The sequence below is a fragment of the Furipterus horrens genome, unplaced genomic scaffold (assembly GCF_987537825.1).
Source record: "Furipterus horrens unplaced genomic scaffold, mFurHor1.1.pri manual_scaffold_3, whole genome shotgun sequence".
NCBI classification, from domain to species: domain Eukaryota; kingdom Metazoa; phylum Chordata; class Mammalia; order Chiroptera; family Furipteridae; genus Furipterus; species Furipterus horrens.
The window spans coordinates 9700056-9723975 of NW_028327173.1; the positions used below are offsets into that span (position 1 = coordinate 9700056).

The 23920-nt window shown below is 50.8% G+C and overlaps 1 protein-coding gene across 1 annotated transcript; it reads right to left on the reverse strand.

Moving 5' to 3' along the window:
• Window positions 1-1749: 1749 nt before the first annotated feature.
• On the reverse strand, window positions 1750-22101 carry SPATA21 (spermatogenesis associated 21). Its single transcript, XM_090268245.1, has 12 exons — window positions 21974-22101; window positions 20362-20581; window positions 18304-18419; window positions 17909-17957; window positions 13793-14262; window positions 13296-13378; window positions 10653-10790; window positions 8425-8496; window positions 8192-8309; window positions 3376-3551; window positions 2365-2518; window positions 1750-1834 (listed from the first exon to the last, which is right to left on the reverse strand). The coding sequence occupies exons 1-12, from the start codon at window positions 22099-22101 to the stop codon at window positions 1777-1779; spliced, it is 1782 nt and encodes a 593-aa protein (XP_090124371.1). The 3' UTR covers window positions 1750-1776.
• Window positions 22102-23920: the final 1819 nt, after the last annotated feature.

The following is a 23920-nucleotide window of genomic DNA, read 5'->3' on the forward strand; positions in this document are numbered from 1 at the left end:
AAGTGCTGATTGCCCAGCCATTGGGACAACCTGTTCTTGCCACCCCTCTCCCCTAATGGAGCCAGAGGGAAGCCTGGCTGATGGGTGTCTGTGGATTGAGGATATAGTAGGGACTGGTGCTCCCGCCTCCCTCTGGCCAAAGATGGGGCTCTGCCCGCTGTGTGCCTGTCACCACCCACTAGCAGTCGGATCCTTGGCTTCCCAGATGGAGAGGTAGCAGGAACATTTTTCATTTTTAAAGAAATGAAAACAGGAAACTATTGTGTTGGGGGAGGTGGGAGGGGAGATGGGAGAACGGTTTGGATTTTGTGTGTGTGCGTGCGTGCGTGCGATTTTTGTTTTTTGTTTCTTTTTTCTTTTTTTCCTTTTTTTTTTTTTTTTTTTTTGTAGCTGTCTGTAACTTTCCTTAAGTGCTTTTTTTTTTTTTTTTTTAGCTTTTTTCTTTTTCTTTTTTTAAAGTAAGCTGCAGGCTTTGGCTTGGAAAACCCCAGGAGGGCGGGGGGCAGAAACTTGAGGCTGCTGCCCCTTTATCTGCCTTCATGGTTCTGTCCCCTACCCCCAGCTCTTCCCTAACCCCAGGAGCCAGGCCTCAGACCTTCCAGCTAACTGCTTCCCATGAGCCACTACTCTCTTGACAGCCTATAACCAAAGGAGCTGGGAGTCCAGGCCTGGTGACCAACCCTTCTCAGCCCACTCAATCAGGGTGCTCCCCACCTGCAGGCAGGAGGCAACACCCTATCCGCTACCATCAGCCCCTTCCAGAGCCCACTGCCCCGCTCTGCCCTGTCCAGCCCAGCCATACCCTGCTCTGTCCCATCTGGGGATGCTCTGCTCAGGGATGGGCCGGTAGGGCTGCCCCAGCCTCCCTGGTAAGCAGAGACTCCGGAAACCTCTGGGGTCCTGTTTTCTGGCCATGTGATCCCAAGGGTGCACATGGGCCCCTTGGGTGTCTGAACAGAAGGGCATGGGAGGGAGGGTTGCACCCCTGCAGTCCTGCTCTGCTGGTCTAGCGGGCAGCTGCCCACCCCACCCCGTACCGCGGGCTCCTGAGTTGGCAGATTAAGCATTTTATAAATTGTATTTTAAATATATGTTTTAAACTTGTCAAAATCTTGTCCTCATTTCAGTCCGTGGCCTCCTAACTTCTTGCGGTGGCTGCTTATTTAACTGCTGGGAGCTGCCTCTGCCCAGTCCCAGGGAGGGGCTCTCTCTCTTTGTTAAAAGAAGTAGGCCTGGGGTGGCATGTGTGTTGGGGGGCAAGGGCCCACACCCTTGCTCCAAGGGAAGGGGACCTCCATGTACTGGGACTCTGTTGGTGAGAACATGGGTGAGGCCCTTCCTGATCCTGCATGGGGTCTGCCCCTTTTAAGGACCAGTGCCTTTCCCAGGCACTTCCCTATGTTTACCACTTCATTCGCACAAGTGGGGAGAATTCCTGCCCTTGTGGGGCTCCTAGTACAACAGGGAGAAACTCAGCAGGTCAAGACTTTGCCCCCAGGACCACCTATAGCCAGAGCCCCTGCCTTGGGCAGGGTTTTGAGGTGCATCTTGCTTCAGGGGTTCCCAAGCCTGAGGGAGGGGGGTCTTCCCTGGCACCAGGATCTCACGGAAGCAGGTGAGAACGCAGAGGGCAGGGCCGCAGCAGCACCTGTAAAGGTTGAGGTTCTTGGTGTTTATTGGCCTACCAGGCCTCAAGAGCGGATTCCAGCAGCGGCCCCTGCCTGACGACACGCCTGTCTGCAGGCCTTCAACAGCTGTCCGGTCAGGACTGCAGGGTCAGTGGGTTCGAGCTGCCACAGAGCTGAGCCACTTTCGGCTGTCAGAGCCGTGTTCCCTAGGGGGGGAGTAGGGGAGGTGGTGGGAGTAACGGAGCTGCCCAGTGTGCCCCGGGGCAGAGGAGGCCTCCCTGGGAAGTGGTGAAGCCAGCCTGCGGGCTCAGGGGCCTGATTCCAAGCCAGTGTTCCTTTGCCCCCAGATTGCTGGGAGGAGAACGCTGCAGGGGCAGCTTCCCTCTGCGCAGACGCTAAGTCTCTTTCCTGCTGCTACCCACGTGGACCCAGACTTGGGCAAAGGATTTTAGACCCCTTGATGAGAAAGGCAGGTATGCCAGCCTGAGAGAAAGACGGTATTTGCCACTGAATCTGCACAGGAAGGCATAAGTAAGTACCCTGACTTACAAACAGTCTACTTGGTGCGCACACCCTCAACAAAGGTTTGTTTCCCCCCCCTTTCTTTTTCCTCCCTGTAGCAACAGTCTCCGGGGCATCATTTCTTGGAAGGATGGATTCTCAGTTTAGGCCATGGACCTAGAAAGAAAGGAGGTGGATGGGCCTGGGCTGGGGGCCCTGCTCTTTGGGCACCTACCTGCTTCCTTGAGATCCTGACTGGAAGAAGAGGCTATGGATGTCAGGGCCCAGCACGTATTGGCTGCCCTGCTTCCGGCTGGCCGTCTTCTTGTCCATCCTCGGGCGGAGTGGGATGCAGGGCACCTGGGCGTAGGGACTCTGCAGGTTGGCAGCTGTCGAGGAAGGAGAAGGTAGGAGAGGGGAATGCTTGAGGATACACCCAGCCTTGGGAGGCAGGAAGATCCTGGTGAAACCCTCTGGCTTTGCCACGTAACAAGCTGGGTGGGTTTGGGCGAATCAGCTCTCCCAGCCTCTATATGAGCTGGAGATGATAGTGACACCCACCTCACAGTGGATGATGAGGATTAAAGGGATAGGATATACAAAGCGCTCAGCTAAATGCTGAGCACAGCGTCAGGGCCAGCAGCTTAAAAGGAAAGAGCAGGTGTCTTGTGATGAGTCCTGGCAAAGCCTGGTAGGCACCCTAGACTCTGGAAAGCTCCTAGCCCACTGCTTGGCCCACAGGAGGAGCCTAATAAATAGTAACTACTATTATGGAGAGGCAGCCTCGCCCAGTGAAAAGAGCACAGGTTTTGGAATCAGACCTGGGTATAAACTCCCTTTTCTAACAGGTGGGAGCTTGGGTGAGTTGCTTAAACTTACCCAGTTATCTGTAAAATGGGGTGAATACGGAATTGTGGGGATTAAATTGTAGTGCATCTGCAAAGGACCTAGCACAGTGAGTGACTCCAGTGGGTGCTCAATTCATGATGAGCTGGGAGTGCTGATCATGCTCCCTCCTCAGTCCTGGGTCTTGGAACCAACTTGTGGTCAGGGCTAAGACATGGGGGAGAGTCTGCAGAAGGCCTTTGTCAGAGAGCCGAAGATTATCAGCCCATTGACTGATGCACACAGTCAGCCCTACAGGTGGAAGCCATGTCTCAGCTCTTGGTGCTGGCTGTGTGGGGGCCCAGGGAAAGGGGCCAGAGGTGCAGGAGGGCAGAATGCCCACCATGTCCAGGGTCCTCACCATAGTTCTGCTGCTTCAGCCGGCTCAGGATCCTGAGGACCCTTCGTTCTGGGACTTCCAAGGTGTCTGCCTGCTGCAGGTTGTAAGGAAGCTTCTTCCGGGACCGCAGCCGGCCTGTGGACGATTCCATCTCCCGGGCCTTACATGTGCCTTCCTTCAGCTTCTTCTGGTAATAACTGGGGAGGCAGTGCCGGCCCAGCTCAGCCTGGCCGTGTTTAATTCACCCTCCTCCTCCTCCTTCCCTCTTCCCTCAGTTCTGTCTGACCAGCTCTGGAGCAGGAACATAGGCACAGGAGTTGGGAGACCTGGGCTTTAGTCCCAGCTCTGCCATTAACTTCCTGTGACATGGGCAAGTCATTACTCTGCTTTGAGCCTCGGTCACAGTCTGTAAAATGGAGGGGAATGGTTATCTCCTCCTGTCACTACAAGTCACTTCCCTGACCTTCAGGTGTCCCCTGGGTGAAACAGATCAAATAGTCCACATGTTATAGGTTTAAATAACAAGGTCCATTGTCCTGCAAACCGAAAGGTCACCAGTTCAATTCCCAGTCAGGGCACATGCCTGGGTTGCAGGCCAGATTCCCTGCAGGGGGCATGTGAGAGGCAGTGGGTCAATGTTTCTCTCTCTCTTCTCTCTCTAAAAATAAATAAAATCTAAAACAAACAAAAAAAAAAAAAACAAGGCTCATCAAGCATTCAACAAAGTGTGTGGCCCAAGGAGAGAGCTTGGTAAATGTTACCTTTGATTTCCGTCACTGATATTTTTATTGCACTTAGATGTGCAAGTATTTTTATAAGTCAGCCGGGTAATTAACTCCTGTTGGTCTTTCAGATTTCAGCCTAAGGGCTGGCTATCTCCTCCAGAAAATTCTGGCTCCTGCAGACTTGCTAAGCTCCCATTTTGGGCCCAGATAACCTGTACTTAAACTCCGTCATTACCCACAGCTCACTTGTATTTTAAAGCATCACTCCCTGCCCTTTCTCCTCTAGACTGCAGCACCATTTATTCATTCAACAAATGCCCATGGAGTGTTTACTGTGTGCTGGCCACTCCCCTAAGTACGTGGGAAAGAGTGGTGCAGGCTACATACTCACATAGGGTCCCTCATCACAGTCCCCTGGCCCCACTTCTCACTCTCACCACTGCAGCAAGGGCTCCCGCCAGCTTTACTCATTCACCACCTGCCGTGGTCTTTCTTGTCTAAGGCCTGAGCCCCTTGCTTCCTGCCCCAGAGCTTCTCTGACCCGTGTGCAACCCAGAAGTGCAGGGGAGTTAAACACCTTGTACGGGGCTACCTTCAGCCAAAGGAGCCAGCAGCTGAAGTGTACAGGCTTCTCTCTTCCCCTTACTGAGTTCTGAGCCCCATTCAGTCTCCTTGGAAGATCCTGGGAGTGGCTGACTCACTAGCACATCCTTTTATCAGCTCCTCTGCTGTTAATGTCCCTTCCCCACTCCGGTTTCCTGGAGTTACTTCCTGAATCAACTACCTGGCCACATGTCGAGTGGGAGAGTCAGACCATGAACAAATAAAACTTGGTGCCATTTCAGTAGTCATGGATGCTCTCAGGGAAAGTCAGAGCTGGGTAGGGCATAGTGATGAGGGGCTCTTTTGAATCTTGGAGGTGGTGGCATTTGAGTAGAGTGAATGGAGGGAGCAAGCCAGATGGGTATCTAGAGGGAGTGGCAAGTGAAAAGGCCAGGAGGTTACAAAGGGCTTGGTGACCTCCAGGAATAGCAAGGAGGCCAGAGGGGCTAGAGCCTGGCATGAGGGAGATGAGGACAGCAAGGTGGCAGGGCCAGACAGCCTGGGGCTTTGTAGGGAGTGGTGTTAGGAAACCCTTAGGACTTAAGCTGATGGTTCTGCGAGGGCCTCTGCCTGTCCCTGGCGCCTGGAATTTGGGGTTTAATGGGCATCACACATAGAAAATAGAAAATGAACACTAGAGCCCTCATGTGGAGATTGGATCTAGACCCCTGTGTAAAACGGGAACCCGAAAAGGCAATGCACCAGATAAAAAGATGGAGTAAAAGATAACTTCACTGCACAGGGGCCAGTAGGACGTGGGCCGTGCGTGCGCAACTTTCTCGGGTCACAATTTTAAAGGGAATTGCTGCTTTTCACCTCTATTTTCCCCTCCCTGTGGGCTTGAATCCAGGTGTATTGATGGTAACTTAGCGTAGGATTGACCTAGGGAATGGTGGAACAATAAGTTGGAAAGAAATTGGGATCTGGGGGGACGGGACCTTGTCTTCCTGCTTGCTTCGTCCAGGTTGTCAATATAAGAGAAATAAACTATCTTGTTTGAACTATACAGTAGTCCCTCTCTATATCGTGGTTCACTTATCACGGCCTCATTGTATCACGGGATTTTAAAAAATATTATAGTTAATTATTTATCATGGATTTTTTGCTATATCGCGGGATTTTGTGGTACTGCATACGTATGTTGTTAAAGTTACATAGGCTTAAGAGTGTAGAATATGTTTAAGAACATAAGTAGTATTTATAAAATGTGGAAAAGGTTAATAAGGGAGTGGGAAAGGTTAATAAAAGACTGGGAATGGTTTATAAATGTGTGGGAAGGATTTATAAAGCCTTAAAATATATATAAATACTAAAATAAATGTAAGGTTCCTACTTTGCAGATTTTCACCTATCGTGGGGGAGCCTAGAACGTAATACCCGTGATAAGTGAGGGAATGCTGTAATACATTGGGTCAATTCCTTAACTAAGACACCTAGAATTCTATACCCAGCTAACCCATTTAGTAAGTTGGAGGGTAGAGTAAACACTTTCGCAGACTTAAAAATCTCAGAAGTTTCACCTCCCACACATCCTTTCCAAAGAAGCTACTAAAGAACACATGTTCATCCAAAATGAGTGCATAAACCAGACAAGAAAAGGAAGACACATGTACAGAAACTGGGATCTAACACAGGAGAGACACAAAGGTAAAAGGAGATGAAGGGGGATCCCACAGTGGCCGTGCAACTGCCGTACAGGACGACCAGTTTGGGAGGGCCCACTGCAGCCTACACAGCAGGACGCGCGAGGGCTGGCGTTCCTGTACCCTTGTTGAATTACTACTGCCTTTCTTTCTTTCTTTTTTTAAAAATCCTCACCTGAGGGTATATTTATTGATTTTAGAGAGAAAAAGAGAAACATTGATGTGAGAGAGAAACATCACATGGGTTGCCTCCATCTGCACCCCAACCAGGGACTGAACTTGCAACTTAGGCATGTGCTCTGACTCAGACCCGCCGCCTTTCGGTGGACGAGATGATGTTCCAACAACTGAGCCACTGGCCGGGGTGCAAAACAGACTTTAAAAGAGCCTGTATAACCCATCACTGTTTTTGCCACGCTTATATAGTCAAGTTTAGAGGGACTAGACTTATTTTTACAAACAAATTAGTTTCTGGTTAGCTTTGATAAAAATAGAGATGATTGAAGAGAAAAAAGACCTCTGTGTTTCAATAAAAGCTAAGAACACACCTTTGTGGGTTATTGAACAGTGCCGTCCGTGTTCACTGCCTTTGAGCTTTCTGTCCCCTTTATAAACTGCTGCCATTTTTTGTATTTTGTCACTAATTAACATTTACAATTTTTCTGCCACCCTCCAGACTTGGCATCACTAAAAACCAGATTGCCGTTTTCCCAAAGCCCTGCAAGCTAAAGCCAAACACGTTAATACAAATTTCCAAAAAAAAATCACAACAGATCTCATATAAAACAGCCTTTGTGCCTGCAACTGTGTGGGCTGCTCCCCAGTTCACTGGCGTATCCAGTCACCCAGAGCCACCACCAAACGCATTTCAACTGCGAGCCAGGAAATTAATCAGATTGCCGCTGCCTGTTCCTCACTGCACCACCTAAAGATGCTTTAAGCCCAAGGAGTAAAAATCATCTTGACCCACTGCCCTCTGGACTCAGAAACTGAGCTTACAATTTGTACTAACCATTAACTTTTCTGTTTCTCTTTTGTCTTGAAGAAATAGCCCTCATTAAACGCTTGATTGCTCACACCACACACAGGCTTCCCGCGGGTGGTGCCCTCACACCTACTCCAACGCCTCTGCAAGGGAGTCGCAAGTCTCACCGAACTGACCTGTTCTCACAGGACTAACGAGAGGCCGATGCAGCGAGATAGGGAACAGTGTGCTCAGATGTGATCTCTTCTGCTCCCTCCAATCTGTGTTTTCCTCCCCCTCTTACAAACTCAGCTCGAATTTCTCGCCGCAGCCGCCAACTAAGCTTTTAATATGTGAAACTTCTAGGGAAATTTCAGGGGGCAGGTGGACGAAGGAGTTCAGGACAGGCCACCCCGAAAATAGGCTACTTTGGTGTATTGTTTATTTTGAGTTAAAGGCACTCGAAAAATGGCAAATGCAAAAAGGGCAATCTGACCTTCCTTTTCCTGAAAGCCAGAGAAGAAATCCCCATGTGAGAGCTGCCGTTCCTGTGCCAGGAGGAAGAAACATTCTCTTTTTTTCAAATCCTCACTTGAGGACATGCTTATTGATTTTAGAGAGAGAGGGAGGGGGGACTCTCAATGTGAGAGAGGGGGAGGAAGAAACATGTGCCCCAACAGGGGATCAAACCCATAACATAGGGATGTGCCCTGACTGGGGATCGAACTTGCAAATTTGTGGTATAGGGATGATGCTCTAACCAACTGAGCCACCCAGCCAGTCTTGATTGGGTTTCTTTCACTTGCCGCTAAGAGTCTTCTATCAAAAGTCCTCAGCTGCCAAAATGCTAGGTGCTATTTCTGTGTCCCCAGCCCTCCACCTCCGACAGCCTGCCTACTCACTTGGTGATCTCCTCTAAGGCTGCCTCGGACAAGGCCATCATCTCCACCAGCAGGGACAGGATCTCAAAGAGCAAAGTGTGGGGATTCGGGGGAGTCACGTCCATCAAGGCATTCTGTTCTGGGGACATGGGATGGTGGCTGCCATTACCATTTGCTAGCCCTGGGTGCTCCCCACCCCCCATCCTCCTGTTCCCTCCCCTGGCTCTGATTGCCTTGGATTCACCCCTGCTCACCCACAGAGCAGAAGAAGCGCTTGGTGTCTGTCATTACGGCCAAGAAGTCTTTGAAGCCCACGTGACCATCTCCTGTGGAGGCCAGAAGAATATGGGGCCAGGGGCCTTTCAGAGCGGGTTCAGGCATTGCAACCCAGGCATGAGTATTATTATTTACTCATTGGGTTTGATAATAAAAGTAGCATATATTCAAGGCAGAAAGCATGGTGCACACAGGAAAGTAGAAAGCAAAAATTAAAGTTTCCTGGGTTAGAAGCTCCCAGAATTTGAATCCTTAAAGGCAGAAGTCTGGGTTCATATCCCAAGTCCACCACTTACTATTTGTGTGACCTTGGCAAAGTCTCTTAATGCCACTAAGCCTTAGTTTTCTTATCTATAGGGTGAGGATAACCATAATACCTATCTCATTGGATAGCTCCCATGAAGCAAAGTGTTTACAACAGGGTCATGTGCATAATACATGCTCACTAAGTAGCAGCTATTATTATTACCATGTGCTAGTCACTGCTTGAGGATACATATGTACACACGAAGAGTCCCACTTTGGCCTTCAAGGCCATGCTAGGTTTCCCTGTATTTGTCTTCAACCTTACCTGTGTGAAGTTCCTCCAGCACTAACCCACTCTCCCACCAGGGCCACGTTCTTCCCTGCTCAGGGTCTTTGCACATGTTGCTTTTTCTAGAATTTTCTACATCACCCTCCAACTCCTTCACTTAATGTTTTCCCTGGACCATCTCTTCCTCAGGTTAGCAGCCCAGGTCAGATCTCCCATCAAACACTCTCATAAAATCCCCATACTTCAACCACACACTCAAGATCTGGAATTTAATGGAGGTTCTGGGAGGCAGAAACTGGGCCTGCTTCGTTCTGCACTTTGTCCTCCGGGCTGAAGACAGGTAGGCCTTAGCCAATGTTCTCTGAACTACCTGACAAATGTATGAATAATCTCTAATCCTTAAAACCACTCTTGCCCCCCCCCCCCCCCCCCAGCCACAGATGAGGCCTGAAGCGTAGAGAAAAGAAGCCTGTTGCTTAGGTCACGTAGGGGCTAAGCTGGAGTCAGTGCCCGGCTTGTGTGTAAAGATCCGCACGTGTGTAGGGATGGAGGAAGCAGCGGTCAGGGGCCCAGGGCCGCCACAGCCCCACTGCTCCCGTGCCCTGCGTGTAGCAACTAAAACACATGCAGTTCCTTTTACTCTGCCCCCTCTTCCCTGGCTCTAGGTTATTTCTCCCGCCAGGAATGTCCCCTTTTCTTCCTTCTCTCCTTGCGTAACCGCTGCTTAAACTTTCACCATTTGACTCAGGCATCACCTCTTCTAGGAAGCTTTCCTTCCTGACCCCTTGCTCCAAGCCACCTTAAGTGCTACTCCCTCTGGTGACACTTCTGTGTCAGTATCTGTGTGAGCAGCTCAAGGGCTGTGTGGGTGTCACACATCTCTATTCTCTGTGCCCAGCACAGGGCTGTGCACACAGGGCATTTAGTGGATGAGCAATAGTAGCAGATAATGTCTTCCTGATGCATTCTGTGCACCAGGGGTTTTGCTCAGTGCTTTGCCTGGATTATCTCATTGAATCTTTCCAGCAGCACAGGGAGATGGATACTGCCAGCAGCTCCCTTGTACAGATGGGGAAACAGGTGTGGTGAGCTTCAGTGACTTGTCCAAGGTCATACGGTTGGTAAAATGAGTGACCAAGTTACAGGGGAATGTCCAGTGAAGCACACACAGGGGGCTTGAAAGGAATGGGTCTCAGAGATCACATGCATGTTGGGGTCAGCAGATAGGTCTTGGTCATCTCTGAGTCACTAGAACCTGGCACTGAGTGGGTGCTCAGAGAGTGTTAATTTTTAGGACCAGGACAAGCTACATAATTTGTAGGATCCAGTGCAAAATGAAAAAGCAGAAAACGTTATTAAAAATCTCTAGCCCTGACTGGTGTAGCTTAGTTGGTTAGGTGTTGGGGGTCACCAGTTCCATTCCCAGTCAGGGCACATGTCTGGGTTGTGGGCCAGGCCCCAGGTTGGGGGCATGTGAGAGGCAACTGATCGATGTTTCTCTCTTTCTCCCTCCCTTCCCCGCTCTCTTAAAAATAAATACATTAAATATTTAAAAAAAATTTTTTTCTAGACTGCGACAGCAGAGCATTAAACCAAAGGCAGGGCCCTTTACACAGAGTCCTGGGCAGCTTCCCAGGCCTCACACTGCCTGTGAAGCCTCCCCCCACTCACCATCAACGTCAGCACTTATCAGGGCCTCCTCCACCTGGGCTGGCGTCAGGGAGATGCCCACGAGGAGCAGGACTTTCTCCAGGCTGCGCGCATCCACCTCGCCGTGGCCGCTGAAGATCTCAAAGTAACTGTGGAAGGCTGGGGCGGGCAGTGGGGTTACATGATGTGGGGACATCTCTTGTTTCTACCATTCATCTCATCCCCTTCAGACACCCTCTTGCCCAGTGTCCTCTGCTAGCATGACCAGGTGGAGGGACAAAGAACCAAAAAGAGTGGAAGTGAAGGGGTGTGGTCCCATCGCCTTACTCCACCCTCTAGAGCAGCGGTTCTCAACCTTCCCAACGCCGCGACCCTTTAATACAGTTCCTCATGTTGTGGGGACCCCCAACCATAAAATTATTTTCGCTGCTACTTCATAACTGTCATTTTGCTGCTGTTATGATTCGTAATGTAAATATCTGATAGGCAGGATGTATTTTCATTGTTACAAATTGAACATCATTAAAGCATAGTGATTAATCGCAAAAACAATATGTGTTTTCTGATGGTCTTAGGCGACCCCTGTGAAAGGGTCGTTCGACCCCCAAAGGGGTCGCGACCCACAGGTTGAGAACCGCTGACCTAGATAAGGTCAGGCCGAGGGCTCGGCCGGTGTGGCAAAAGCTAAGCTCATGAGCGACCCCCGCTTCGCTCCAGGAGCTCCCCTCTGTGTGCCAGGCCCTGTGTTAGGCTGCTGATAGCTGCGTCCTCGTTTAATCCTCACAAACAGCCTTACACCAGTAGGATGCTTGTTTCTTTTGTACAGCTGGGGAAACGGGGGCTCAGAGGTTAGGTCACCCCCAGGACAGGTCTTTCTGACTCTTGGTCGGCACCCTTGACGTGGGTGCTTTGTGGTCCCTTATCTGCATGAACACGGCTTCGAGGATAGCTTCTCTTGTCTGGACCAGGGCAGAGAACCAGGAGGATGCTGGGACAGCCCCGTGGTGGTGCCAGATGGTACAAAGGCTGTCATAATACACGTAGTGTCTGGTTTCTCAGCCCTCCCAAAACGCAGGTTAGAATCCACAGACCTAGTGAGCAGACTGGCTCGGGGTTGCTCTTAGAGGTCGAGTTGTGCCATTATGTTGAAGCCTTAACCCCCAGTGCCTTAGAATGTGACTGTATTTAAGGAGAGGATCTTAAAAGAGGTGATTAGGTTAAAGTGAGGCTGCTAAGGTGGTCCCTGATTTAATCAGTGTCTTTATAAAAAGAGGAACCTTGGACACGTAGACACACCAGGAATGTGCTCACACCCAGGAAGGACCATGAGAGGACACAGGGGGAAGGAGGCCATCTGCGAGCCAAGGAGAGAGGCCACAGGAGAAATCGAACATGCCTACACCTTGACCTTAGACTCCTAGCCCCCAGAGCTATGAGAAAATAAATTTTAAGCCACCCAGTTTGCGGTACTTCATTAGGGCAGCCCGAGTAAACGAACGCAGTGGCCATGGGTGAGGCACTGTCCTTCTCTGAGCCTTGATTTTCTGATCTGTAAGATGAACACGGCAGCGCGCCCTCCAGGAGCGGTTGGGTTAACTTCGTGCCTGGCACGCCACAGACTCCAAGTCTGTGAGCCTCTGGTACACAGAACTGAGACCTGGGGTAGAGATGGGGCTAGGGTTTGGGTTGTGGGGACATGCTGTGAGCGGGCACATGAAAAAGGAGAAAAAGGAACATCTTGCAGAAGCAAATCCCATCATCCCACACGCACGGCCGTTTGGACCATCAGAGCAGGCAGCTGGCTCTTTCCTCACCTGGCAGGGCTGAGGGTGGTGCGGGGAACCCTGCCTGGCTCTCTGAGCCAGAATGGCACGCTGTCCGTGAGCTCTGCTCATGCAGGCGGGGCAGAGGGTTCTGTACTAAGAAACGCCCCTCCAACAGTGGCTAGAGGACTTTAACGCTGAAAGGTGTGAACGTCAAGGATGGGGTCATAGGGAGCCAGAGTGTGCACTCAGGAAAAGAAGAAGGGGCCATTGTGGCCAAGAGGGTCCCAGGTTTGGGGAAGGAGCGAAGGGCAGAGGAAGAGACCCACCCACTCTTAGGGCTAGGCTGGGGCGGGGTGGGGCCTGGCTGGTGGTGTGAACTGAGGGCTGATCAAGCAACCTCTGGAGCCCACAGGAGGCTGCGATCTCCCCTTTGCAGCTTGGGTAGGTGGAGTCACAGGGTCTCGTCCAGGGTGGGTGTTAAGAACTTTTACATTTTGGGGTGGGAAATGGGGCCCTGCCTCCCATCCATGCTGCTTCTAAAGAGGACCAATAGAGTGGGCCGGGTGAGGAAAGGCCAAAACGCCTCCAAAACCTTGGCAAGCTTGCCTCGATCACTCAGCGATCGGGTTGTGGAGTTGGGAAGCGTCCTAGACCCCAAGCGAGAGGACCCAGCACGAGTTCGGGCCCCCCACCCAGCGGTGTGTGAGCTTGGTCAGCCTTCTACCCTGCACTGTCCCCTAGCCAGATAATCCACTCGGTCCACTCACAGGGCTGGGGTGGGCACAGGGCAGCAGCAGTCTGATCTATGACCCACCCCTACCTCAGGTCTCTGAACCCCAGCGGACTGAGGGTCCTGCCTGTCCCCACGAGAGGCTCCCCTGGCTGGGTCTGCCCTCACCTTCCTTTTGCTTCGGGGTGAGGTGCTGCTCGGCCTCCTCCTGGTTCTGAGAATGTAGGATGCAGTCCTCTTCCAGCTCCTGCCTGCAGAGGACAGAACCAGGCTGGGGGGACGCATTCAGCCACCCCCCCCTGCCCAAGGCTGCCATGCAAAGCAAGGGGAGGGGAAGGGGAAGCCGGGCAAAGGAGGTCATGGGCAGGACCCTGAAGGAGGCTTTGTGAGGTCAGGAGAGGCTGAGTGACCCAGAGGAGGAGGGAGGCAGAGGTGAGGGGCACAAAAAGATGCGGGGAGTTAGAAAAAAGGGGTCAGAAGTGGGAAAGGGGACTTAGATATGGGGACATAATGCTGGTAGAGAGGACACAGAAGTGAGGAGAAATGGTGTGTGGGAAACACAAGAGGAAACGGGCAGTGACAGGGACAAGCGTCTGGAAGAGACATGCCAGGGACAAGGGGACAGAGGCTCTGATCCAGGACACCCTTTTTATAGTGGCTCCTACCGTGCTTTGGTGTAGCTCAGGCTCCTCTCGCCGCTCTGATGCACGAGTACTGCCTTTCTCCAGCCCAGCTCCAGGGTGGACGCTGGCAGGACCGTGACAGGCACAGAGGCTGGGACAGGGGCTCCCACAGGGGCCGGGATTGGCCCAGGGGCTGGCCGCCGGGCCCAGGACGGGGCCATGGCAGGGGCCGAGGCTGGAGTCTGCGGCGGTGTCAGAGGAGGGCTTGGGGCTGAGTTGCCAACTGGGGCTGAGGTGGGCACGGGGATCAGGGTCCTGGGGGACTTCCGGTTTGGCGGGGCTCGAGCCTTGGTGGCCCTTCGATGTGTGGCCTCCTCCTCCTCCACCTCCAGCAAGCACTTCATGAAGCCCTGCCTTTTCCTAAGGCTCTGGGCACCTGTGGTCCATGTGGGCTCCCGAGGCTGCTGCTGGGCACTGGCCTGCTCCTTCCTCTCTCCACTGTTCCTCACCTCCTGGGGACAGTTCAGGGGGAGAGAATTGGGGAGGCCTCCAGCCAGCCAGACTGTCCTGCAGAGTTTCTTTGTGTCACCCACTCTCCAGGGTATCCTCACACTACCCCTTCCTCTCTGGGTCCCTGGAGGATGACCCCCAAATCTCACATGCACCCACCAGGCTCCCACCCCATGTGCACCCTTGCACTCGACCTGGGCTCTGCCACCTCCTGGCCTTCTGAGCTGTGGTCTGGAGTGAGTTACTCTGGGTCCCACCACTCATTCATTCCCTTCACTGCAATCAGCACAGCCTGCGGTGGTCTGACCAGAGGTGAGCTTCATGAGGGCAGGGACCGTGTCCACTTCTTTTATCCACGTCTACCCAGCATCGCATACGGTAGGCACTCAATAAATCCCCACACATTCGTTCAGCAGTCCATCCACCCGCCGCACCTGTCCCTTCTGTTACGGGGAGGGCTGTTCTCAGCCCATGCCCAACCAGGCCATGCCCTGCAGGCTCCAGCCCAGCCTTTTCTCTCCAAGATGCAGCTCTTGCTACACACCCTCTCTTCCTAAAACATCAGCCCTACTACTCCACCAGACGGCGCCCATCTGGGCACAGGATAAGCATGCCACATCATCTTCCTCCTTTAAGAGATAAAAGACTCTCCCGAGGCTACGACCCCTTCCAGCTACTATCCCAGTTCTCTGCTCTTTTACTAGTGCAAAATTCCTTGAAAAACTTGGCTGTCCTCCACCTCCACTGTCCTCCCATCTCCAATCAGGTTTCTGCCCACCGCTCCCCAGAGCCGCTCTTGCAAGGACCCCGTCAGGTCTCTGCCCTCCTCGGGTAGTCACAGACGACCATCCGTCCTTCCTGAAGCGCTTTCTTCTCTAGACTCTTGCCCTCACTAGCTGCCCCTCCCTGGCCTCCTCTGTCTCTTCCTTGCTCTTCCATTTCTAAATGCTGTGGATGGGGACCCAGGGGTTTGTCCTCAGGCTCCTTCCTGTGCTGTGTTCACTGTTTCCTAGAGATTATTTCCATTTTTCCTGACGTTAACACCTCCAATCCTGACTCCTCTGTCCTTCCTAACGCCAGATGTCCTCCCTGACATGTTTTCTTGGGTGTCTAGGACATGACCAAAGCAGAATTTTAGGTTCCTCCCGTGTGCTCCTTCCCCAACGTCACCACCTCGGTCAAGGACACCACCTGCTGCCCAGGCCCCAGGCCTGGGGGCCTTTTTGATTCCTCTCTCTCCTACTTTTCCACATGCAGCCCATCAGCAAGTCCTGCTGCCACATCCCTCCTCTCTGCTGCTACCACCCCGGTCAGGTCCTACCATCATCTGCTGTCCAGTGTGCTGCTACTGTCTCCGCCCTTGGCCCCCACCCAAGCTCATAATGCACCAGCTGCTGCATCAGTGTTCCCAGATGACATCAGCTCATCTTGTTCTCTGGCCTAAAACTCTTCAATGACTTAGTGTAGAATTAGAGTTCACTCCCAGCCTTCATCCTCGACTTCAAGGCCCCTGGTGAGCTGCACCCTGCCAGGCCCGTAACTTCATCTCCCCTCCTCTCTCACTTTGGCTTCCTGCCCCCACTCTGGCCTTCTCACTGGACTTGGTCTTGACAGTCTCATGTCCATCAGCGCTTTGCCACTGCTGCTGGCTCTGCCCAGAATGTTCTCCCAGATCCCTGCATGGCTTGGTCCTTTCTGTTATTTGAGACTTAACTCAGATGTTACCTTCTGGACTGCGGAGCACTCGATCAGAGAATCTACTGTCTCCCTCCAGATCCCTCCCCTTGTCCAGTTTGACTTGCATTATTGTTGTCCACAGAGAAACGAATTGTGAGTCCCTGTGTTAATGGTCTTTTCTCCAACTAGATCTTAAGCTCCATTCAATATTAAATCCCAGTGTCATGCCTGACGCATGGCCTTCACTGTGTCTGTGTTAATCACCAACTCTGATGGCGGCCTTTTCCTCCGTGGCATCTGAGGAGCCGGCTAACGTGAGTAAGCACTTAGCGCAGGCTAATTGTAGTTGAGAATTCTGCAGCCCGGAAGGGAGACCCTGCTTTCCCCCTGCTAGACTCCTTCGACTGTTTTCCTGAATTAAGGGCAAATGCTCAATTTCTATCAGGCTTCAAACAAATAAATAGCAAAAGCAGTTCTGGAAATCCTTCTCCATTGTGGTGGGGGAGGTCTCAGGTGGGGACCCCAGGTGGCAGCCGTGAGCCCCGTCTCTCATCAAGGCCCTCAGGGCTGCCAAAGTCCAGGGCCTGTGGCCCCATCTCAGATCCCATTTCTGAGCCCCAGGAGGGCAGGGGTCTGTCTCAGAACTTCCTCAATTGTTCCAGGACCCAGCACTGAGCTTGGCTCCTGGCAGGCCCTCAGCTCAAATGAAGGATGATGCCAAGGCCCCAACATCTTTCCTTGACACCTTTCAGTCCTTGCACATCTGGATTCCTCCCCCTTCCTTCCCTGAGCCCCTTCCACGTGGCGCCACATGTCTTGCACGTGCTGCTGAACTGACCTCTGTGTAGCTCTTCTTCTGCCAGTGCCCTGCTACTCCTGACCCTGCAGTGGCTCCCTATGACCTTCCGACTCATCTTCCATCCACCCATACAATTCATACTTACAGTCAGTGACTGGAGGGGAGTGTGGGCCAAGGGAGGTGTTCATAATTGGTTTGTATTTAGTGTATATACTGACCCATGTTTGTATGCTGATGGGACTGATCCTGCAGAAATGGAGGGATTGATCATAAGGGAAAGAGGGGACAGAGGATGGGATCTAATGAATAAGTGGGGGACAAGCAGTTGATGGGGTCAGGGACCCATCTTCATGGCTGCCGTTGTAACCAGGTGAAGGCAGAGGTGGTGGTGTTGGGGGTGGGGAGATTCAGTGGTTCTTCTCATCTGATGCTTCTTGTCTTTCAATGATGTATGAGGCCAGATCATCAGCCAGATGCATGGCATGGAGCGTGGTGTTGTGAAATGACATCCTGGAGCCGACAGGGAGGGTGGCATGGCCAGCGAACAGCAGAGGATCGCCAGGTGCTTCTGGCACTAGTGTTCATTGCTTGAGAGTAAAGCCCATCAACAAGAGAGGGTTTTTCTCCAACTGTGTTCAACTGCTCATGTGCAGGCAGAGGGTAAGTGTGTGGCTGGGGTTAGCCAGGGCTGGGGTTGGCCAGTGAATACAGCAGAAAGAGGCAGGGGCGGATGATGACTACACAGTCACAGGCTGCCCAGTCAAGTCAAAGAACTAGGAAGTGGCAGAGCTGGTGGAGGCGGGGCAGGGGCACAGGCTGGAAGGCGGTTGGAAGCCTCCCAGATGTTCAGGGAAGCTTTTGGTTGTAACCTGTGATCCAGAGCCAAATGGGTGGAAAAAATCTGTGCTGATGTGGTAAAAGCCACGACATGACCTGGAGTGAACCCAAGGGCTCAAGAGTGTAAGAGCATCATTGGCCCCCACCCAAAACGCGCAATGCACATATATGTAAACACACATGTACATGCATGTGCACAGACATGTGTACACTCACACAAAAACACAGGAACACACACCTTCCCCGGTTTGACTTCAAATACTGTCCCATTTCTGCCTCTGCCCCCGTTCTCCTCTTAATCCCCCACTCTTCCCTATCCAGCTCTGAATACTTACTGGTGGAGGAACAGGCCCCGGTGCTGGCTTGGTTTCTACAGCCTTGACCCTAAACAAGGGAGAAGCCCTCCGTGGGGGAGGGGTCAGCTCAAGGCTTGCCCCCTGGACACGCAGGCCCACCACCCAGTCTCAGTGCTCTGGCCTTTTACTCTCAGTGGGGCTCCTGTTCCCTCCCATCCCCATGGGGGGAACATGGCCCCAGAACAAAGGATTTTAGTATCAGAGCTATTATACAGATGGGGAAATTCAGATCCAGAGAGGTGTGACTTGCCCAAGGTCCTACATCAGGTCAGGAGCAGTCAGGACTAGAATTCACCTCACCTGTAACCTAGCAGAAGAGCAGTCTTGCTGGGGTCAGGGAGTGGGAGAGGGGGTGGCACCAGAGGATGGCTTACCGGTCTTCGGGCGTGTTAGGTCCCAGCGTGGATGGCAGGAAGGAATTGTCAGTGTTTTCCCCCGGAGTTGTTGTGGCCATTGGGGGCATTGCTTCCTGGGAACTGTCTCCATCTCCCTGTGGGCCAGGCTCTGGCAGGGCCCCCTGTGGCCTAATGTGTGGGGTGCCTGCCTTATTGGGGGGCTTGTCTTCCAGTCGCTGTCCACAGCTGTCCAAGGTGCACGAAGGCTCTGTTGGCTGCACTATGTCTGACCCATTTGCTGCCTGGTGACCTGGGGCGGGCTGACACTTCAGCTGCTGCTGAGTACAAGGACACCAAAATGGGGACCCCCATCCTGGCTCCCAGGTGAACCTCAACACTCACCTGAGACCAGTCATCACACACTTCATCTGTCCAGACACTGCAAATATCAGCTGACTGAGCGCTCCCAGCATGCCTAGAAGGCAGCACAAGTCAGCTGCCCCACTGAGGGAGGAGGAAGTTGGGGCCCAAAGGAGGCATGCATGGCCGACCCGAAGTCATGCTCCCCACTTCTCTGCGGAGGTAGAATGGGAGCCTAGAGCAAGTGAGGTAATCCTCTGCAAACGGAATTCTCCAAGGGATGTTTCCAAGGATAAGAATCCCTCATGGAACACCCTAAAAAGGAGATTTTTGCACCAACTGACATCAAGACTTACTATAAATTGATTGTAATCAAGACAGAGTGGTGTTGGGAACATGATTTAGGTTGCTGCCTGGATCTGTGTCTCCCGAGCTGCAGCTCCTTTTTGCTCAAATTAAATGCCTTTTATATAGATCTTAAAAAAGACAGTGTGGGGTTGGAATAAGGAGGGATAAATATATGAATGGAACAAAGAATAGATTGCAGAATGGACTCACACTTATGTGGTCAACTGATTCTCTACAAAGGTAAAAATTCAGCGGAGAAAGGACAGTCTTCAGCAAATGGTGCTGGAACGATTGGATGGCCATATGCAAATCAATGACCTCGATCCAACACTCACACCATTTACAAAAATCAACTCAAGATGGATCATAACCCTAATGTTAAACCTAAAACTATAAAAATGATCAGAGAAAACATAGTAGAAAATTCTGTGTGAGCTTGGGTAAGCAAAGATGTCTAAGAAATAACACCAAAAATACCAGCCATAAAGAAAATAATGGATAAATTAGACTTCATCAAAATGAAGGACTTCTGTTCTTGGAAAGTCACTGTTAAGAGAATAGAAAAGACAGCTCACATATTGGGAGAAAACATTTGGAAATTACATATATGATAGAGAACTTATATTTAGAATATATAATAAGAACTCTCAAAGCTCAATAAGAATATAAACAACCCAGTTTTTTAAAAAGGGCAGAAGGTGAAAAGATAACCCATAGAGTAGAAGAAAAAGTTCATAAATCATATATCTGATAAGTCTAGTATCCACTATATATATATATATCTCCAAAAAACCATCACCACAATCATGAAAAAATATATATATACACACACATATATATACATACATATGTATACACATATACACACACAGGTCCAGAACATCAAATTGTACACTTGAAATGCATGTAACTGTATGTCAGTTATACCTCACTGAAGCTGTTTAAAAAACTCAAAGCTTTAACACAAGTAGAAAGGTATTTTGAAATCAAGTAAGTTTGGAAAAGGCAACATACTCTAACCATCTCTTGTAGGTCCCACAGGGCTAAGACACAGCTTCTAGGACATCCTGGCGTAAAGAAACCAGTTTGAGCTTTGTTAAACCCAGTATGTCCCAATTTTAATTACATGCAGAACCACCCCCGCACCTGCTCCCTGCCTTCAGCGCCCATTGACATACCACAGGGTCACCCTGGAGATGAGTCTGTAAGACTTGCTGTGGACAGTCAAGACCATCCAGAATATCCCAGGAACCCACACAGACTGCGTGCCTGACATCTCCAGGCACAGAGAGGAGCAGAAACAATGCACCAGAATGGGGGCAGGGGGCTCTTCCGTCTCCCTGCGGGTCAGTCACTCGGGCCTTCCTGCCCAGTTCTCATGGACATTACCTGGCACCTCTCGGGGGCCTGACCCTCCACTGTCCCTGGGTTCTGCTGTCTCCCCTGCAGCTCCTTGGTCTCCTTCCCTGAACCCCGCGGCTGCAGCCCTTCAGGTGCTGCAGAGACCCTGGAAGACAGCACCCCCAGCTCACTTCCTGGCTTGGTCTGATCCTGGCCTACTTGCAGTTCCTTGGGCCCCTCCCGGGGGACCCAAGATGCCAGCTTCTTCCTGGGGGAACAGACAAGGGGCCACCTCAGCTCCTGGACTGGGGATTAGTTTTATATTCTCATATGTCTGCAGGTCCCAGAGCACCAGTGCCGAGCTAGGTGGACCACAGGTGCATAGTTAATGCCTGGGAGAATGAATGAAGGACTGACGTCAAGTCCCCAAATCATAAGCACTTTGATGTCAACGTTAGGGGAGTTAGGATTTAATATCCTTATAATTTATGATTTTTTTAAAAAGCCAGAACTGGAATTCAGAGAGGTTGAGAGACTTGAGCTAGGATCTGAATCTGTGAATCTGTATCTATGGATGTCACTTTAATATTCTGGAGTAGTATCTTCAACCTTCTTCCTATGGATATACATACATATTTGTAATGAGGATTTATTTAATTACTGTCTTCGAGTAATTTCATAATTTTGCATAGTTAAAATTATATTGCATCTCTAATTTTGCAGTCTTTTTTTCATTTAACATTATAGCCTAAATATGTCCCATGCCAAAAATCTTTTATAAACATGGTTTTTAATGAAAGCATAAAACTCCAGATTTTATAGATAATCACAATTTACTTAACTGTTCCTCTGTTGTAGGCATTTTGGGCACATGGGCTCTGATCTTTTAGTGCAAAATAATGTGACAGTGAAAATTTTTCTGCATAAAACTTTGCCACAATCTCCAGTGATTTCCTTAGAGCGTATTTGTAGAAAAGGACGGACGTGAAGATCGTTTTCAGTCAGTTTAAACAAATTGCCAAGTTGTTTAAGCAAATGTGTTGACGTGGTTTGTATTCCCACCAGCATGGTATGCAAGACTTGTCTCAGGGGACTCAAACCTGGCTTTAATTGAACCCCCTAACTTTTCATGTAGATGAGATTATGTAGATGTTCCTGGTTATAATTAAATTTAAACAATAAGCAAACAAGGCTTTGCTATTCCTGTTTTCCAAGTCCTTTCCTTTGCCTTTCTCTGGCTCTGTCTTGATTTTCTCTTTTTAGAAAGAATATATTCTCAATAGTTAGAAAATCATAACAATAATTCCATGTAAACAAACATATGTTTCCATGTCTCTCAGCCTCTCTTTTGTTCATTCTTCTGTTAGTTTGGCGAATACATATTTATTGAGCATCTACTATGCACCATGCACAGCCCCAGGCATGAGGAATTTGAGACTGAACAGGACACAACAGAAGCTTGTGGTCCAGTGGGAGCTCAGACAAAGGCCAACACCAATAATTATTTAGTGTGATTTTGTGCAATGAACGAGAAGTTCAGGTGCTGTGACCAGGAGGGTCCCCCTTGGTCTGGAAGTATCCCTCCTCGCTCCCCCAGCTCCAGGTGGGTCACGGGGGGGGTTCTCTCCTGGATCTGCTCTCTGGGAAGCCCCCAGCTCACCCTGGGTTTACCAGATGACTCTGCTCCAGGGTCCTAAGCTCCAGAGGCTTCTCTTCTGATGCTTTTCTGTGTCCAGGCCTCTTCTCTGGCCTTTCTGGGGCTGATGGGGGTTCCTTACCACTGCCCATCCCTGCAACATCTGGAAGCACCACCTGGAATGAAAATGCTTTTGGTGCCAGCTCAAGGGCTGGCTGTGAGTGCCCACGCTGGAGGGATACCCCCTACTCCCCAGGCATCATCCTGGTCTCAGGGACAGAGGGATCCTGTGCCTAACTGGTGAGCGTGTTGGAGAGAGGCAGAGAGGAAGCAAGAGGTAGGGGGGGAGAGGCCAGGGTGCAGAGCCAGCCCAGCTGAGAGATTGTCGGTCAGCACTCAAGGCTCCGACATAAACCTGGGGTCCACAGCAGTTCCTGAACCATGGCTATCCCATCAAGCACAGCTTGACAGAGCATCCTGGGGGATGTGAAGACCCTCACGACATCTGAGAGAGGCTTTCACAATTTCCACTATTTCAGAGCTCAGGCTCAGAAACCAGCTTGTGATGCCCATCTTGGTGTATCACTCCCTGGCTGGGTGACATTGAGCCAGTGACTGAGAGCCAGCTCCAAGCCTCACCTGAGTCAGCAAAGTCCAGACAACCTGGCTCAATCCCTTGGTAATACTTGATATAAGATTCTGGTGTGAGCCGGCAGTGAGGGCACCTACCAGGAGGCAGGGCCTGTGCCAGGTACCTCCGAGATTCTACCCAGTGGGTCCTCACCATGACACACGTGAACACTGAGGCTCAAAGGGATGCAGTGACATGCCCAAGGTCACACAGCTGCTTGAGTGGTGGGACTGGACCCCTGACTACGCTGTTGAAAAAATGAATGGGTAGGTGAAGGAAGCCCTGAGTGTTCTCCAGCCTCCCTTCAAGAGTCCCCTTCAGGCCCTCTCCCGGCCCCCATGATTTACATCAGAGGCTGCAGAGAGAGGGTGATACTTAACTTAAGGGAATGTTGACTTTTTCGTGGTGACATTTTGGGCTCTGGGGAAACTAGATAGGGAAGAGAGTCTTCTGTATGCTTTTGGTCCATGCTACTGGACACTTTTTAAAAAATCGATGGAAAGAGGCTATGAAGTGCAATGAAGGCTTAGAATGCAAGCTGGGGGCTGCCTTTAAAAAAATTATTTATTTTTAGAGAGAGAAGAAGGGAGGGAGAGAGGGAGAGAAACATCAGTCTGTGCGATTGGTTGCCTCTCGCACACCTCCAACCAGGGACCTGGCCTGCAACCCAGGCCTGTGCCCTGACTGGGCATAGAACCAGCGGCCTTTTGGTTTGCAGGGCAGCACTCATTCCACTGAGCCACACCAGCCAGGGCCCTACTTGTACTTCTTTTAATCCCCTCATCTCTTCACCCACCCCCCATGTCCCACTCCCATCTGGCAACCATCAAAACACTCTCTGTATCCATGATTCTTCCTCTGTTCTTATTTGCTTAGTTTGTTTTTTAGACTCAGTTGTTAACAGATTTGTATTTTTATTGCCATTTTATTGTTCATAGTTTTGATTTTTTGTTTTTTAAATAAGTCCCTTTAACATTTCATATAATAATGGTTTGGTGCCGATGATACACAAAATACTGATACACGGACCATGCCCTCGTGGTAAGCAAGGTGCGCATAATGCCGAAGAGGTTGCACCACTCCAAGATGAAGGGTCGCCCACGCATCAACACCAGTTGTGCCAGCAACCCAGTTAAGACCCAGCAATTCATCAACAAGATGGAAGATGCACTCGGCGAGGGAGTGGCGGCAGATGACATTATCGAATCCAATTGGCCACGTCTCCGCGACGCCATATACAACTCCGCCATTATTGCTTACGGGAAGAAAGAGCGGAAGAACGCTGACTGGTACGAGGCTCACTGGGAAGAAATGGAACCCGTGATCGAGGCTAAGAGGAA

Excerpts from the sequence above, each read along its gene's own strand:
- SPATA21 (XM_090268245.1), bottom strand. The coding sequence starts at position 22,101 with ATGGGCAGTGGTAAGGAACCCCCATCAGCCCCAGAAAGGCCAGAGAAG. Across the intron at positions 14,263-17,908 it reads CGGGGCCTGTTCCTCCACCA|GAGGTGAGGAACAGTGGAGA; the intron begins GTAAGTATTCAG and ends AACTGTCCCCAG. Across the intron at positions 13,379-13,792 it reads CTGAGCTACACCAAAGCACG|GCAGGAGCTGGAAGAGGACT; the intron begins GTAGGAGCCACT and ends TGTCCTCTGCAG.